The sequence below is a fragment of the Ranitomeya variabilis genome, chromosome 5 (assembly GCF_051348905.1).
Source record: "Ranitomeya variabilis isolate aRanVar5 chromosome 5, aRanVar5.hap1, whole genome shotgun sequence".
Lineage (NCBI taxonomy): Eukaryota > Metazoa > Chordata > Amphibia > Anura > Dendrobatidae > Ranitomeya > Ranitomeya variabilis.
In genome coordinates this window covers 127,370,367-127,388,783 of record NC_135236.1, presented here as the reverse complement: position 1 = coordinate 127,388,783, position 18,417 = coordinate 127,370,367, and the positions used below count along the sequence as shown (strand labels likewise).

Genomic DNA, 18,417 nt, shown 5'->3' with positions numbered 1-18,417 from the left:
TATCTGGTCCAATCGCTAAGTCTGCAATCACTCTTGTATGGAGCAAATCTGCACCCTCTAATCGGCCACGGCTGTGTCACTAGACGCGGCGTGGCCTTGCTCTGTACAAGTGTATAGACCGAGGCTACGTCAACTAAGATGGGCCCTGGCCAGGAGCATGTATAACCCATACATACCCTCCGGTACCGGCTTAGAAACGGGCAAATCCACGCAGAGCACAGTACCTGCGCTGGGGCGGATTGATAAGTCTGCAGTCACACACACTGCAGACTTACCGATGTGGACCGGACAACCCCTTTAATGAATTTGGCACACGTTACCACAGCTATTCACCCTCCGCCAGAAATGTTACTTCAGTCTGGGACTACATGCAATTTATGCAACTAAAGTGGGCCCAATTCTGATAAATTTGCTGGGTGGGCATCACACAACATCCCACTCCGGCCGGCTGTAAAATTTGCATAAAATCGCAAAAGGTTTCAGGTTTTAACTACGTAAAAACGTTGCAACATATCAAGGTTTTTTCCACGAGTTTCTGTCGAAAACACTGATGAATTGGGTGCATAATCTGTTCTTTCTGATCCTCTATTTTTGGGGTGACCGCAGAAAGCACAGATATTTCTGCAGTGGTCGGACCACCATAGCCTTAATTCTGGGAGAAGATTACATCCATCGGCTCTTTTGCTTCTTGCCCGAGCTGTGTGGAAAGTTCCACAGTTCCGAGAGGCCTGGGTTTCTTCTATTATATCGGTGTCATTTTTGCCTTGCGGTGGTTGCTGCGGTTTTCTAGCATTTTTAGGTCTCGGGCAGACACAATAGAAACATAGAAACATTTGTTTTTCAGAATGCCAGTGTCGCTTTCATATGTAATTATTATTAGTGTGTTCCTTGCAGAGGCCTCCACCATTCCTTTTGTCTGCCTTGTCCCGGCAGTTGTGCATTTCCAGCTGTAGAAGTAGTAACCTTCACTTTGGAGAACTCTCCTGTAACAAACATTGCCCTGGAATGTAATGCGAGGGCTGTGATGTTGTCCAGTAAAAGGCATTGCCCCCTGTAAACTGCTGATGAAGTGTGAGCTGGCAGGGGGAGGGTAGGCGCTCAGTGTTATGGAGAATCGGAGCTCACAGAATACTTGATCTTTTCTGGGGGGATCTATGGGTCCTGAGAGCGGCATTTGTTGAATAACAGGCGACCAACGATGCGTGTGGGGATCAGGCGGGTGTGGAGGGGTATGCTCCCACCTTCTAAAAGCAGACCGAGAAGGGGCTTGCTACCTACATTCCTATTGGCTTGAAGTTGCTGCGTTAGATGTTCACAAGTGGGGTATTTGCAGTGTTTTTCCTGCGTATTTTACGTAGTGTTTTGGCGCTTAAAATACTCAGCGTTTTATAGTACCGGCATAATTTAGATTTCTAAAACCTCATACACATGCTCCACGTTTGACGCCCTGTTAATTCTTTCAGCGTTTTTCACCCCCCCAAAAAAATGCAATAAACGAAGTAAAAGTGTTTTGTATTTTACTCCAGTGTTTTTGGTGCAGAATTATTATTATTTTTTTTTTTTACAAATTATGGTGCTTGTGAACATACCCTTATTAGTCAAACCGATCCGTCAGTTCATTCAGTATACGTTCCTCTTTTTTTCAGAAGGTGTTTGAGAGTTGATGGGAGAGATCTCTAGTACTATTCTTGTATCAGACTTCCTAAGTGCAGGAGAAAGAGGAATGCCCACTGTAAGCAACAGTGCCAGCCGCCGACATTGCCCCCATAACTGTGCCAGCTGCAAAATATAGAACATTTTTACTCGTCAACATTTGCTTCCACTGCCAGAGATCGAGGAAAATGGCCTCTAGTAGTACTCTGGTCCATGCTATCTGGATTACCCCTTTCTACAGGTGCTTCCTGAAAAAAATTAGATTATCATCAAACAGTTAATTTATTTAAGTTCTTCAATACAAAAAGTGAAACTCGTATATTATATAGAGTCATTACAGAGTGATCCATTTCAAGTGTTTGTTTCTATTAATGTTGATGATTATGGCTTACAGCCAATGAAAACCCAAAAGTCATTATCTCAGTAAATTAGAATACTTTATAACACCAGATTGAAAAATGATTTTAAAATCCGAAATGTTGGCCTACTGAAATGTATGTTCAGTAAATGCACTCAATACTTGGTCTGGGCTCCTTTTGCATCAATTACTGCATCAATGTGGCGTGGCATGGAGGTGATCAGCCTGTGGCACTGCTGATATGTTATGGAAGCCCAGGTTGCTTTGATAGCAGCCTTCAGCTCGTCTGCATTGTTGGGTCTGGTGTCTCTCATCTTCCTCTTGACAATACCTCAGATTCTCTATGGGGTTAAGGTCAGGCGAGTTTGCTGGCCAATCAAGGACAGTGATACTGTTGTTTGTAATCCAGGTATTGGTACTTTTGGCAGTGTGGACAGGTGCCAAGTCCTGCTGGAGAATGAAATTTCCATCTCCAAAAAAGCTTGTCAGCAGAGGGAGGTTCTTAGTTTAACATTGTGATCGTGAGACTGTACATTTTTGGCTACGTTCCCACAATGAGCTTTTGGTGTATTTTTGACGCTGCACGTTTTTCCTGCATCAAAAATGCAGCGTCTTACAGTTACAGCAAAGTTGATGTGATTTATAGAAATCTTCTGTCCACTGTGCTTCATTTTAACGCTGTGTAAACCGACCTGCGGTGCGTTTTTCAAATTTGCAGCATGTCATTTCTCTTGTGGGTACACGGAGTTTTCTATGCATATTTTCTGCAAAGGAAACTCATCAAAAATGTTTGTAATCTGCACCTAAGTATGTCAATTAAGTTTTTTCAAAGAAAAAAACAGGGAAGTATGAAAAACAAAGCAGCTTTATTTACAACATGACACACCAAACGGAGACCAACTCGCACAAAAACTAATTTAACCTAATTTAAATAGATGCAGAAATGGTGCGGAAATTCTGCAACATCCAAAACATGACGTGGCAGTGGGCTTCATACTGTCTGGTCAGAATTTTAAATTAAGATCTTCGTGTTCAGTTTTTAAAATTCTTGCTTAGCCGAAATAGATCAATGTAAAAGGTTTGCATGTGCTGTCCATGTCTTTTTCCACACCCATGGTTTATGTTCAGAGTAGTTGTCTTGATGGAAAATCAATTTGCAGTTCACCTGCAGATTGTAGCATGTGTTTTTTTTTTTTTTTTGCGTATTCTAAATTTTCTAAGGGTACTTTCCCATGATAAGTATTTGGTGAATCTTTGATGCTGTACATTTTCTGCAGTGTTTCTGTACACATTAGGTTGGTTACATTTTTGAGTGAGTTGTGTTTTTTTTTTTTTGTATGATAGCCATGTGGATTGCATGGATTTTTTTTAAATAAAAAACGTAGAGTTAGGACTGCCCCATTATGAGATTGCCGTGAAGTGGCGGGGTAGCTCAAAGAATTGATCAATTATTTGCTAAATATCTCATATTTGAAATACAGTCAGAATTTATTTTGTGCATGTGCACTTTGGATATTGCGTTTTGACCTTCAGCAGTGCTGGCTTCTCTTCTTTTTGCTTCTGCATGGATTTTTAGTGCGTTTCCACAGCAGAATCCAAGGGTTAACATTTCTCCTTGCGGAGATTGACATGCCAAGGTGAGGAGACTTTTATTGCACTAAAGACGCGTGCGTTTTTTTTATCTGCGGAGTTTGTGCATTAATGGAATTCTCATATATTGTGCATCATGTGCAATTCCGCACATAAAACTCAGCGTATTGACGAGGACTAGATGTTTTGCGGCTCTTTTAATATACTCCGCAGGTCAGTAAAAAAAAAAAAAGCACAGTGGGCATGACACTTCTGTAGATCCTATCCACTTTGTACGTACAAGCTCTTCATTGGCCGATTGGTACTTCTGATTTCGCGTTCAACGGGTCCTGCTAAATGTTTATGTATTTGTTTACTGAATGTAATGAGTAGGTCACTTTGTTGGGATCAGTTTTTGCTGTAATATTAGAGTTGTTGAGATTAGTAAATCGTGGCTGTTTTCTTCCAGGAGCACATTTGCCCATTGCCTTACAACTCTGTTCCATTCAAGAAAATTGGGAAGAACTGGGATACTTGTCAGGAGTGGATGAGTGTCTATGCTTGGATAAAGTGTTATCCGACCATGCTCGGGTGCTAACCCAGTGTGTTTGCTGTGCTCACAACATGTTCGAGTAACCGCGGCTTTGTCTCGTGGCTGTTAAGACAGCTGCAACCTATGCAGGGATTACCTACCAAACATGCAATCTCTGCATGTGTTGCTGCTGTCGAACAACCTCGAGACATACAGCAGCAGGGACTCGAACATGTTACTCGAGCACACCGAAGACTCTGGGTTAGCACCCGAGCATGCTCAGATAACACCTTATCCGATCACTTGTGCTCATCACTAGTAGCAGCCCATGAACAAGAGTGGAGTTGTTTCTGGAAAAGAAGCTGCTTTGTGATAGTTCATTCTACTCTTGGCACCGAATTCCGTGTACGGCATCCTCCTGTCTGCCACTGTACGATGCGGTCACCTGCCACTGTATTCTCTGTACTGTGGCATATGAGGCACATTGTCTGGATGCGGGCACATTGCAGACCAATTGCCTTTATTTGGATCTGTAAAATATATAATGTTGTGTGCACGAGTTTCAAGAATGTGTTTTTAGTTGGTCTTTGCCATCGTCAAACTTAATACTTTGGTTATCATGGCGCTAGATGACATTATGAGGTTTTATGGTACAAAATTTCCAGTTACATTGAGTTTTCATGGCGATAAGTGAAGCCTTAATGGTGGGATTTCCTGTTTTCCAAACTGTAAATGGACTTCTTGGACAACTGTCCCTTGTGTTTAGTGACGTGCATGTTGGTTCATGTCGACGCTGTTGCAAATATTAATGCAGTCGGTCAGGAATGGGGGGGGGCTGTAGAAAGTAGAATTAGCGGCTGTGTTACTGAATGCAGACAGTGAGATGAAGCCATTCTTCTCTGTAATGGTTTTATGAGGTCGAGTCCTCTCTAATGGGGAGTAGAGGAGTCCAGGAATCAGGGAGTTTGAAGTTTATTTGGTCTGGCTGCTTTCTCTTTGAAATCAGATCACTCTCAGCGCTGCTTTCCTGAGGAGGTCCCTCTGCTGTTGAGGAGTAGGAGTGGTGATAATACAGAGTTTGCTTTTTTGCTGGCGCCAGAATGACTGTTTATCTGGAGATCTCGCCAATTACAGCTGCTTTCTTAAAGCTGCAGTCACCACTGCCCCCTTCCCTCCCCTCCTGCTCTCATTCAGCCACTCTGTCCTAGGAAATGGCATCTCCTCTCTTTCAGAGAAAAAAAAAACCTTCTACTCTGTAATGAGCTGGAGGAGACAGTCCAAACCCTGCCCCCATTCTCCTCACTCTTGTGGTGTTTTTTTTCTTCTTTCATTTTCTTCATATAGTTCATTCTGTCTCTTCTGCATTTTGCAATTCATAAGAATCAATCTCTCCTAATCGTTGCTGTCTCTTGGATTTTTATACATCTTTATTGGTCAGTGACAACTGTGAAATGATACACTAAAAACGTGTGGGGTCTTACGTAATAGTGCAGGGGGCCTATTGTGGCTCTGGGCGAATGACAATATTTTTAATGGTGTTTTTTTCGTTAGTCAGACAACACAACACCTAATAAAAGGGAATCTATCAGCAGGGCTGTGGAGTCGATAAGCCAAACCTCCGACTCCTCAATTTCCATGACACCAACTCCGACCGAAATGGACTCTTGACTCCACGGCCCTGACAGGATTGTGGAATTGGTAAGCCAAACCTAAACTCCACAGCCCTGTCTGTCAACAGGATTTCACACCCCAAACTATTTATATACTCTTCCAAAGATCGGTCCAGCAATACCTTTACATGGTCAATCTGTTCCTCAGTTACTGAAAAATTAGTGTTTTGTATAGATATGCAAGGCTGAATACATGAAGCCTTTGTCACTCCAGCTCTATTCCCCTTCAAGCAACGCCTCCTCCTGCTGGACTGACTCTCCTTTTGCCTGAAATCACACAGCATAGAGATTGTCAGTTATACGGTAGGAGGTAACAGTGGACGGAATGGCGGATGGTTTAGATCTACAATAGTCCTTCAACCTCTTAGAATATTAATTAAAACATTGATTGCTCAGTAACGGAGGAACGGACTGGCCATGTAAAGGTGTTGCTGGACTTGTCTATGAAAGAGCTACGTGCACATATAGTTTGGTAGGGGAGATCCCGCTGAAAAATTCCCTTTAAAACGGTCTTCCCCAGTGTATAATAAAAATAACAAATACTCACCACCACCACGTATGCACGCACTCCTTTCCAGTGGTGTTGACACCAGGTCTCCAGTGCTTGCCTGACATTGTTGTGCTACGTGAGCACTGCAGACAATTGGAGGGAAGCTTCACTCACAGTTCCTTTGGAGAAAATTTAGACATCAGAAGGATGTGTGATAACTCCATTTGTTAGTGGTTGCTGGTTGGCATTGGTACTGGGAAACCTAACGCCAATACGGGAGGTGAGTATGTGTTATTTTGCATAGGTGGAAGAGTGGGGTTAATAGTAGTAATAGTGAACAACCCGTTTTAATATTTCTTTAAAATTTTTATGTGCTGATGATTTTAAATTGGGTGCCAATATATCAAGTCAGTCAGTACTCCTTTTTTTTTTTTCTTCCTGTTTTTATACAAATATTCAGTGTCAGTGATATGAACCACGCATTGTAAGTGTAAAGGGAATGTGCTGCTGACAAACCAAGATTTTAACGTCTGCAGAAAAGGTGCAATTGGCGGCTGGTGTTTTTTTTTTTTTTCCCTTATAAATCTGTTCGGGTCATTGCATGCATGTCCATCTTAATTAAGGTGCACACCTGCCACCGGACCTGACAGTTTAGTGTCAACATGGTATAGCTGCGAAAAATATAATGAACTACAGGATTTTATTGCATAGCAAAGCTTTTTTGTTGTGTGCGTCTCATAAAATTTACGTTTTGTTTCTCTCTCTTTCAGAATCTCCTCCTCCTCCATATTCGCGACTGTCTCCAAAATTTGAGCAAAAACCTCTGGGTAAGTGTGTGCAATTTAATTATGGTTATTTTTTTGATTAGCCAGGCCGGTGAGATGTCACTTGTGCGCCATCCAGTTGTTATGCTTGGCAGGCAACTTAAACACCACTTCGGGAATGAAACCTGAAAGTTTAGGAAATATTTTTTTTTCATTTCTGTACATTAAATAGAAGTCTTCTTTTTAAAGAACATTTTCAATTTCTAAAAATTTCAGGGACAAACACTTTTTTGTTTTTTGTTTTTATACAAATCTTCTCATTTCCATATTGCATGCATTGATATCTGTTCCTGATGTACTGGTCGTACATTTCATCCAATGCCACCGATAATCTAATGTACATCGTAGCCCAACTGTCCCGAAATCCTTTTATTTCCCTTGCAGGGAGGCATTGCCAGTAACTTACAGTCCTCTCTAACCCCCTCTGTAACTATATAAATACACGTCATATGGTTACTTGCCATTTTAACGCACTTGGAATTTATTTTCCCTATTTGTCAGTGCTAGTAGTAAAGTGAATGGTGTCATTCAAAACTACAAATTAAAACTTGTCTTGGAAAAACAAGCCCTCATGTGATTATATCTACTGACAAAGTTATAGTTCTTGGAAGAAGGAGTAAAAAAAACAAAAGTTCAAAAGAAAAAATAGTAAAATTGTGTGCTCGTTAAGAGGTTACGACGTGCATGTTTAGGGCCCTAGTTTTTATTCTATACAAATGTTACACTAATCTACCAGTGGAATTTCTCTGGGAGGCAACTTTTCCTTTTGGAGAAGACGACGGTTCTAGAAATTCCCAGGAAGCATAGCTAGACGTGGTCCCATGTTTATTTAGTCAGCGTTATAATGAGGTTGTCCATCTTGAACTCGCTGTCTGGAGCACTGTACCTTGGGCTGGGGAGGTTGGAGTAGAGTTGTCCACTTGTCTTATGTCGCCTAATGCTGCAGTCATGGTCTAAAAACACGCAGTGAGTGATGTATTGTAGATGGAATAGCTATAAGTGGTATTCTGTGAACCCCTCAGGTAATAGGGTCCATTTCTGATCATGCGCAAACATTCTATGTTTATAGTATAGTCCAGTAATGGATGTCCATGAGAATGCTGGCCCGTCCACCAACAATATGTATTATCTGTGCGGCTGTCAGATACTCGGGTGGAGATTGATCAGCCAGATTGGGCTTTTCTCCCAGTTATTATCCTACCTTACCATTGGAAGTGTCAGTCAGGAGTGTATCCCGTATATTTTGAACTTTCTGGTCATTCTATTAGGTATAATATGCTTAGTTATTGTATCCTGTAACGTTTTTATAGAGGAAACACTGAAAATAGTTCTATCTAGGGTACAGGTGCCATTTACACTGGGTGATCTAGCCCGTTAACAGCCACTGATTGCCTACCTGTAAGCTGACCAGCTCTCTTTTTAATAACTCGATTACACAGATCAGTGGGAGCCAGGGCTGTGGAGTCGGTAAGCCAAACCTCCGACTCCTCAATTTCCATGACACCGACCTCACCAAAATGGGCTCAAACTCCACAGCCCTGGTGGGAACACCAAGCGGCGTCATTTTATTGTCAGCATATTCCATGTTTACACGAAACAATGAGCTGCCTTTTATCAATGATTCTATGCCAGCATAATACATCCGATCACCCAATGTAAAGGCGGAAGGTAGACGGCATGACCCGCTGAGCTCATTGATTGGCTATAGCGGTGATGCGTGCTGTCGATGTGACATTACCACTGCAGCCAAAACGCTGAGATGGGAGTAGCTTCAGGAAGCAGTCGCGGGACCCTGGGAGGATGAGTAACTGCTGTGTTTGTTATATTGGATATTTAACAGCATTTGGGGTCCTCTTTCCTGAAAGTGGACAACTTTTTAGAGATTACCTCCCATTTGCAGTCTCTTTGCATGTACCTATGTTAATATTGAACGTTCGCACCGGTGCACCACTGTGGTGGCATTCACCCCTGCTAATCTCTTTTCATTGTAAATGAGCCGTGGATGTGGTGATGTGGCACCGTATTCATACCAATAGACATGGCAGACACCAGAGGCTCCTGTGGACATGTTTTGAAGGGGTCGGTCATCATGACAGGTTGTCTTTAAGTAGTACTTGGGCAGCTCTGACAATACTGGTGTAACTGTAAGCAGATAGTCCGGTTGGAGCCGGCAGTAAGGCACACTCTGTATTCCCCATCGGGGGCATACCTGTTAGACCTCAGCGTCGAAGAAAACATTTTTGCGTCTTTATGGGTTTCGATATGGATTTTAGGATGAATGTAGTGCTATTCTGATTGCATATTACATAATTATTTTCTCCATTGATAAATCTGCACAGATGCATCCGAAGTGATCCTTCTGTTTGCTGTGTGCAGATGTTCCGGCTACCACGCAGACATCTCTACATCACAGACTTTCAGTTGATCTCTTGCTACCGGAGGATACAATATCTAGAAGTCTAATCTAAACCACGTTCCCTAATTAATTAGGCGGTATTTTTTTCCTAAACAGCGGTGAGAGTGCTCTCTTTACTCTCTTCAGCAAACATCTAATGCTCTATTGTAAACTGTGTCCATTTGACAAATGTGCACCCTCCCAAAATTCCGTATTTACTCCTTGTGTAAATATTATTTCCATTATTTCACTAAACTAATTGCTCTGTCTCCATTAGCCAAACAAATCAGCCCGAGGAAGGATGGCTGCTGGACATGTCACACACTGGGCAGTGTGGGTGGGGGAATCATCTCCATTGCCGGCGATTATTCCAGTGCATTGTTAGTTACTCTATCATATCTGGAAATATTTTAGTGTTTTGGCCAGACCTCCTTTTACACCTAAGCTGTTGATCGGGACATACATGTATTTTTGCAGTAGCATCCTCAAAGGCAAAGTGTGACATCCACAACATGAACTGACATTCTGTGGATTGAAAATCCACTCTGCAAGTCACTTTACACAACAGATTTTTTCTGCATCATTACTTAATGACTTTGGGCACAACACAGGTTGCAAGGCCAAAGATTGCTATGAACTGGTGCTACATACAGCGTGGTGCTTGAGAATGGAGTCACATTGTCACCTGCATTATGCTGCAATGTAATGGCAGCATATAGCGATCTTAATCTCGTGTGACCTGTTGCTTCCAAAATCGTGTTGCCCCAGCATTAATGGGTGGCATTGGATATGGTTGAAACTTTAAAATAAGCCAATTTGTAATCCTTGCTTTAGTAATTCTGTACCGCATCCACAATGCCAGTCGCCGTCTGTCTCTTGTCCTTCTGCAATAACATGATATCCATGAAATGTGATTGTGACAGACAGGATAATCCTACCTGTATGATTGCATATCCATTCAGACTTCTTAAAGTTAAAACAGTATATATTGATGAGTGACTACTGTCAGTATGAGGAATCCATATAACTACTTTTATAATTATATTACAGTTTTGTTAATTTCCAAGTTTTGATACCTTTAGCAATATTGAGGCTATGTTCACACGTTGCTATTTTGCGTCACATGCTGCATTTTGCAAAACCGCAGATCTGACAAAACAGTCAGGGGAAAAAAAACTCAAAAAGCATTTTATAGCTTGTGTACACTGGCTAATTGATTAATTGTATGACATAGTGATATTAATGAGATTTTTTTTTAATTTATAAGGTGTAATTAATCATCTATTCCTTGTTTTTTCTTGGCAGTTGGGTAAAAAAAAAGTAAATTCTCCTTGTGTTGGGCAACACTTATGACATTCTCCATGTTGTCAGTGACTGTGCCGATATGGGTGCTTTTACACAGATTTCTGCCCACAGTGAGCATAAATCGCTTATGTAAAAAGTCGATAGCTGCCTGCCTGATTTATTGGGCCATTGCAAACCGTATGGGGACAATTGTTGTTAACCCCAGACGATTTTCATATGGTCTTCAGCACATCTTTTTACACAGAAAGATGTCAAAAATTCTATTTAAAAAGAAAAAACATACATACATAATGCGTGTGTGTATATAGTATACGGTACATACACAGAGCCGGTGAAATGGGTATTGTATGTGTCACTAATTTTCTGTATTTCTAAAGGTGCTGTTGAAATTAAATTCTCAGCAGATGAAACCGATCCAATCCACACAGGCAGAGAAATCAAACCATAGATGTCCATAACTTAAGTTATGTGTAATGAGAAATGACACAGGGAAAGTATTGAACCGTAAGTGGAAAGAAGTTAATTTCACCATGAACCGGCCACAAGCTGGTGCTTCCCCGCAACATTTCAGACAGAGAAGTGAAAACAATTATCAGAAGTTGTTCCAAGAACCAAGACCACCTGTGGAGACCTACCGAAAGACCTGGAATCAGCAGGTACAATTGTTTCAAAGAAAACTAGAAGTAATGCACCCCACCTCCATGGCCTGTATGCACACTTAGTACGCAATTACTCCATTACTGAACAAAAACCGTGTTCAAGCTCGTTTAGTTTGCTCAGCAATATTTAGACAAGCCTGGGAATTACTGGGAGAATACAGTCTGCTCAGATGAGACCAAAATTGAACTCTTTGGATGCCATAATACATACCAGGCTTGGAGACCAAAAGGCACTGCATATCACCCCAAAACTGTATACCAACCGTGAAGCTTGGAGATGGGAACATCATGTTGTGGGGCTGTTTTTTAGCATACGATACTGGCAAACTTAATATAATTTAAGGAAGGATGAATGGACATTTGTCCATTCTTGATAAAAATCTGCTGCCATCTATCAGGATGATAATCAAACAAGAGTGGACATTTCCACAAGACTGTGGTCCCAACACAGTCAATTAGACTCTAGATTGGTTTCATAGAAAGAAAATAAAACTGCTAGAATGTCCCAGCCAATCACCAGACCTGAATCAGGTATACAATTTATGGAAGTAACTAAAGCTCACAGAGTTCATAGGAGCCCACGGAACCTTCACGATTTGAAGAGTGTTTGAATGGAAGAATTGGCCAAAATCACACCTGGGCAATGCGTGCGACTAGTTTCTCCATACAGGACGTGTCTTTAGTCTATCATCACCAACAAAGGCTTTTGTACAACGTATTAGGTAAATTTCAGTGTGTTCAATAATTTTTCCCTGTCATTTCTCATTATTAGACATAACTTGATTTATGGACATCCGTGTTTTGATTTATTTTCCTGTGTGGATTGGATGGGTTGTTACTGACTGGTGAGAAGTTTATGTCAATAGCACCTTTAGGAAAATATGTACCTATAAAACTGGTGATTAAATGATGGGATCAGCTAGTGATCAAGTGACTGTTGTACAGGCCAATAAACTTTGTTAGGAAGGTATTGCCTCTTCCACTGGATCTCACTACACCAATTTTAGGCACCAGCAGCAATTTCTCCTACAAAGGTGAGGAGCACAACTACAACTAAGGCCACATTCAGACCTCTGTGATTTATGTACATTTTTTACAGAACATCTATCCATTCTAGACTATGGATTGTTCACATGTCCTTGGTTTTTCATGGACCACGTGTTTGTGAATAAATCAAATAAATCAGAGATATGTCCAATTTCGATCTCACCATACTGGCCAAACATTAATGAAAATCAGATCCAAAACACTGATGGAAATCAGTCTTTTTTTTGTGTACTAGAAAAATCACTTCTGTTAGAGGCCTAAAGATGGGTTTACCGTACACAATAGCGGCCATTAAAATGACCCCAGATTGGCTACATGTAAGCCTCTTGCTTAACAGCCTGAGAAACAATGGTAATAATATGATTGTTCTATGTGTATAAACTGTCATGGTTCTCGGCAACACATGTCCTGTTTACCATGGCTGTGGAGTCGGTAAGCCAAACCTCCAACTCCTCAATTTCACTTCCCAGCCCTGGTCACTACTGAGAATGTACATAAAGTGCAGCACAGATTCATCTCATCTACGACCCCACAGCACTGGTCACTACTGGGCATGTGCATAAAGTGCAGCACAGATTCATCTCAACTAACTGCTCAGATCCTTAGATCAGGAACAGAACAGGCATTTAAAGGACATCATGCATTGTACTACTCTACCCAAGTTATTATATATTGTTGGAGCATTTGAGGGCATGTGCACATTATCAGGAATTGTAGCATTTTGGAAGCAGTGTATTTTTGTTGCATCCAAAACTCTGCGTTCTACGTTTTAGCACTTTTTTTTTTTTTTCCTTTCGATCTCTTCGGATTTACTGCATTTAATGAGTCTATTCAGGGAAAGTGCACAGAAATTAACATGCTGCGACTCGGAAACACGCAACGCAGGTGAGTTTACGCAGCGTTAAAAAGCACAGTGTGAATGGGATTTCTATAAATCCCAACCACTGTGCTTGTAACATAGAGTGCCGCGTTTTGGACACAGCGATATAATACGATGCTTCCAGAACACTACTATTTCTAATCATGAGCATATGTACCCTTGTACCGACTCAGACTCCACCAAAATGGACGCTGACTCCGACTCCACAGCCCTGCTTTTTACACAGGAGTATATGCTGCTAATAACTAACCTACAAAATAGCTATGTTTCCAAATAGAAAATATAAATAAACATTTATTAACACTTTCAGGACAAGTAAAAAAAAAAAAAAAAAGGGGGGGGATCAAAGAAGGGCAACAAACCAATGTCCGGTATCTGATGAGGGGCAGACATGCCAGTAATAAAGTGCCATATTTTATATAAATAGACACCTCCTGCTAGAATCACTCCAGCCCCAACGCGCGTTTTGGCGAAAGCCTTCGTCAGGAGCTGGCGTCAGACTGGCGAAGGGCATCATTTCGACTCCGATCATCCAATGGAAGTAAAGTATAAGAATGTAATCCGACATATCCCCGCTGTTAAATAGCACTTTGTGGCCGGATTCGCCAAGAGGCGGGCACATCTATAATCTCCTCTTGCTGTGTTTGTATCCCCTTTTTGTGATTCTCCCTACTTTTTTAACGTGTTTTTAAAATGATGTTACACTTTCTATTTGGCTGTATACCTATGTTTGTAGGTTTCTGATTTATTAGCCTAACCACTCGATTTCTGTACTCTTGATACAGGTGCATCATTATTATTATTATTACTGCACATCCTATGCTTTCTTAATTTTTGCACCCCGTTGCTAGCTGCACCTTTAGTAACATCTCAGATCATCTGCGTTTTGCTCGTTGGATCCGTGATTGGAGGCCCTTTCAGACATGGCCCGAAAAATGCTTGTTCCTGATTATCAACCTGTTTAAATATTTCCTTTGAGCTTATTCATATGTAATTTTAGAAATACCTGCAGAATCGCAGTGGTATAAGAATTGCAGAAAATCATGGTAAAATCCGTAACGTGGCGAGTAAGCCCTTATGGCCTGTGCACCCAGCATTATCACCTTTGCTAATCACTGAACGGCTGCTTAAGCGTCCTTTTGGGTGCTGGCCAATTAATTTTGTATGTTCATTAGGAATCTGATCCCCCTAATTAATTTTCACATTGGAAACAACTGGTTTTTGCCAGAGTTGTCCTTTACTGAACGCTGCTGGTCGTGTCCATAAGACACCACAGTAAATGTTAAGAATTAGTAGTGATCGTTTCTTGGTTTCTAGCTACTAAGATCCAAACATTTGCGCTTCTTCAGCTCTCATACTTGTGCAAGACTTTCCTCCTGTTAATGGAGAAGGAACAATGTGGGTAACTTGTTAAAACAAAGTTTCTTGTGCTTCAGTAGCAGAGGGAGGAAGGAAGGAAACCTGCAGGAATAAACAACTTCAAGAATGTTAATGTGGGTAATTAAGTATGGTAACTATGAAGCATTTAAAGGCTTCGTGTAACCTTATCCTTCCAGCACCATGTTTCAGCCTGCTTTGTGGTCAGGGCAGTTGAAATTTTACATGCTACAGACAAAAGGAGGGGGTGGGTGTAACAGGAGGAGGGGATGTAGACCCTGCAGGCAGTGCCGCTCGCTCAGCAGGGATCCACTGGTGACTTGGTGACATCCCACTGAACCTCTGCATTTACCTGGATTATACAGTCTTCACTTGAACATCTGGCTGGGGATTACTCCCAGCCCTTTATTCTCTTTGATGAATAAGTTAGATATCTGACAGGTTTGTTGGGATTTTCCTACTTTTTTTTGTTTGATGATTAAATGCATTCACCAATTTTCACATCATTACTTAAACTTATTGGGCTAGTACAAACAGATCCAACAATGTCCATATAATGCACCGAAAGCTGTGATAATGAACAGTGTTGCAATATTCTCTTTTACTGGAGATGTCCACTATGGCCGGTTCTTGGACTCTCATGGCCTGTTTCATTGTCATGGCGTAAATATACTTAGGAGCACTCTTAAAAAGGCTGTGCCATTAATAGACCCCCAATCATATGTGCTCAAATGGTATATGAGCATCATGTTTTGGTTCCCCTCTCCATTAGTTAGGAGGGGAGAGCCGCTACCCCATCTAGAGGACTCCATGCAAGTATGGTCATCCATTTGTAACCCAACATTTCCCTCTCAGTGGACACTCTTATCCTTTCTCTTCAAAACTGGTTGCAGGCCAGTGCATTTGTATATAGCTTGCGCCATTTCAAACACGGCAATACCAAACATACTTTTGTTTACTTTGTTTTTCCAGCAAAATATTTTTGTTCTGTTTTTCATGCGCTGACACCTGGTAGACCCTGCTTTTTCCCCTTGACTTGAAGACCATTAATTGGCAACTACTGATAGCCTGTGGGGGTACAGATAGGCTTAGAGTTAGCCCACTCCCTCAAATAGCTATCTCTATACCACTGGTACTATTGACCACAGTATCTAAGGGGTTAATGAGCCACAAAGTACAATATGAATACAGACTAACCTTTTGCATCAGGGTGTCTAGTATGATATACAGCAGACACCCAATGATGATGGTGGTGACTTCTTCAGAGCTGAAGCCATCTTTGTGCCTTACATGTATGGTGGCTGGCAGGAAATCGGCTCACACTGCGCCGTACAGTGGATGTCTGAAAGGGGATTAAAAAAAATTCTCCACAAATTCACCTACCACCAGTTATCCAGCAGCGTGGGAGAGATACTTCTCCACTCCAACACCCTGTGTTCTGGCAAACTATGGCAAGATGTAATGGGTGCAGGCACTCTTCTCAGTCAGGCTACGTTCACATTTGCGGCCAGCGGCGCCGCATGCGTCATGCGCCCCTATATTTAACATGGGGGCGCATGGACATGCGGCGCACTTGCGTTTTGCGCCGCATGCGTCGCTGCGGCGCCCGCGTCGGGGCGCAGAGGACGCAGCAAGTTGCATTTTTGCTGCGTCCAAATTCAATGAAAAAAACGACGCATGCGGCGCAAAACGCAGCGTTGTGCATGCGTTTTGCTGCGGTTTTGTTTGCGTTGTGCGCTGCGGCGCCGACGCTGCGGCGCACAACGCAAATGTGAACGTAGCCTCAGCCTGCTTTCCGCTGTCCCAAGGAGCTCCAGTGCCCCGCGGGCCGCAGATGACTGCGCCCTAATCTTTATGGGAGATGCGTGACTGTCCCTCGGATAGATATTTGGGAGGAGAATGATCCATCGGCATTTCATTGACTGCTCATTTTGTTTAATGAAGAAAACATACGGGATACCAAGTGCAAATAGGGTCTTATCCAAGGGAGGAACACCGTGTTATTTGAACAGTTCACCATTTTTCAGCTATCGGGGTTGTATTAACCCACAACGACGGAATCAAGATGACTCAGCTGCTGCTGCACCCACAGAACGGGATTCCTGTCATACCAATCAATTGGTGGGAGAATGAAGGCGATAGTTCCACCAATAATATAAACCGCATGAACCTTCTCTGCCTTTACTGGTTTCTTGCCTCCTACTTAGCCCGGACCATGGCCCTCATTCTCTCACTAATCATTGGAAAGATAGCTGTTGTTTTGATGATGGTTATCTAATGTGTGTGGGCAGCTTTAGGTAGGAGACAAGTTGTAGTCAGAGGTGTCGGTCTGGGTCTTAGGCCATGTGCACACGTTCAGGATTTTTAGCGTTTTTTTCGCTATAAAAACGTGATAAAAACGCGAAAAAAACGCTTATATATGCCTCCTATTATTTACAAGGTATTCCGCATTTTTTGTGCAAATGTTGCGATTTTTTCCGCGAAAAAATCGCATAGCGGAAAAAAAAGCAACATGTTCATTAAAAATGCGGAATTGCAGGGATTCCGCACACCTAGGAGTCCATTGATCTGCTTACTTCCCGCACGGGGCTGTGCACACCATGCGGGAAGTAAGCAGATTATGTGCGGTTGGTACCCAGGGTGGAGGAGAGGAGACTCTCCTCCACGCACTGGGCACCATATAAGTGGTCAAAAAATAAGAAATAAAATAAAAAATAGTCCTATACTCACCCTCGATGTCCCGCGCAGTGTTCCCGCCTCACCGCTGCACGCTGCCGTTCGGTTCCTGTAGCTGATGTGCGGCGAAGGACCTTGCCGATGACGTCACTGTCCTGTGATTGGTCGTGAGCGGTCATGTGACCGCTCACGTGACCGTGACGTCACGGAAGGCCCTGTGCGCACACACCAGCTATAGGAAGACGAACGGACGCCGCTGATGAGATGTCTGGGTGAGTATAAGCATTTTTTTATTTTTTTTATTATTTTTAAACATTCTATCTTTTACTATAGATGCTGCATAAGCTGCATCTATAGTAAAAAGTTGGTCACACTTGTCAAACAGTATGTTTGACAAGTGTGACCAACTTGTCAGTCAGTTTTTCAAGCGATGCTACAGATCGCTTGGAAAACTTTAGCATTCTGCAAGCTAATTACGCTTGCAGAATGCTAAAAAAACGGAAAAAAAACGCAAAAAAAAAATGCGGATTTCTTGCAGAAAATTTCTGCAAGAAATCCGCAACGTGTGCACATGGCCTTAAGGTACCTTCACACTGACCAACTTTCCAACGATAACGATAGCGATCCGTGACGTTGCAGCGTCCTGGATAGCGATATCGTTGTGTTTGACACGCAGCAGCGATCTGGATCCTGCTGTGATATCGCTGGTCGGAGCAGAAAGTCCAGAACTTTATTTGGTCGTCAGATCGGCGTGTATCGTTGTGTTTGACAGCAAAAGCAACGATGCCAGCAATGTTTTACAATGGTAACCAGGGTAAATATCGGGTTACTAAGCGCAGGGCCGCGCTTAGTAACCCGATATTTACCCTGGTTACCATTGTAAAAGTAAAAAAAAAAACACTACATACCTTCTGATGTCTGTCACGTCCCCCGGCGTCCGCGCTGCTGCTCAGAGCTTCCTGCACTGAATGTGTCAGTGCCG

The 18,417-nt window shown here is 42.3% G+C and overlaps 1 protein-coding gene across 1 annotated transcript in view; it reads left to right on the top strand.

The window, feature by feature from the left end:
- SMAD6 (SMAD family member 6) overlaps window positions 1-18,417 on the top strand; it is a 66,324-nt gene that overhangs the window by 25,455 nt on the left and 22,452 nt on the right. The window contains exon 2 of the mRNA XM_077263256.1: window positions 7,043-7,099. Within this exon, the coding sequence (XP_077119371.1) occupies window positions 7,043-7,099 (57 nt within the window). The remainder of the gene's footprint in view (window positions 1-7,042; window positions 7,100-18,417) is intronic.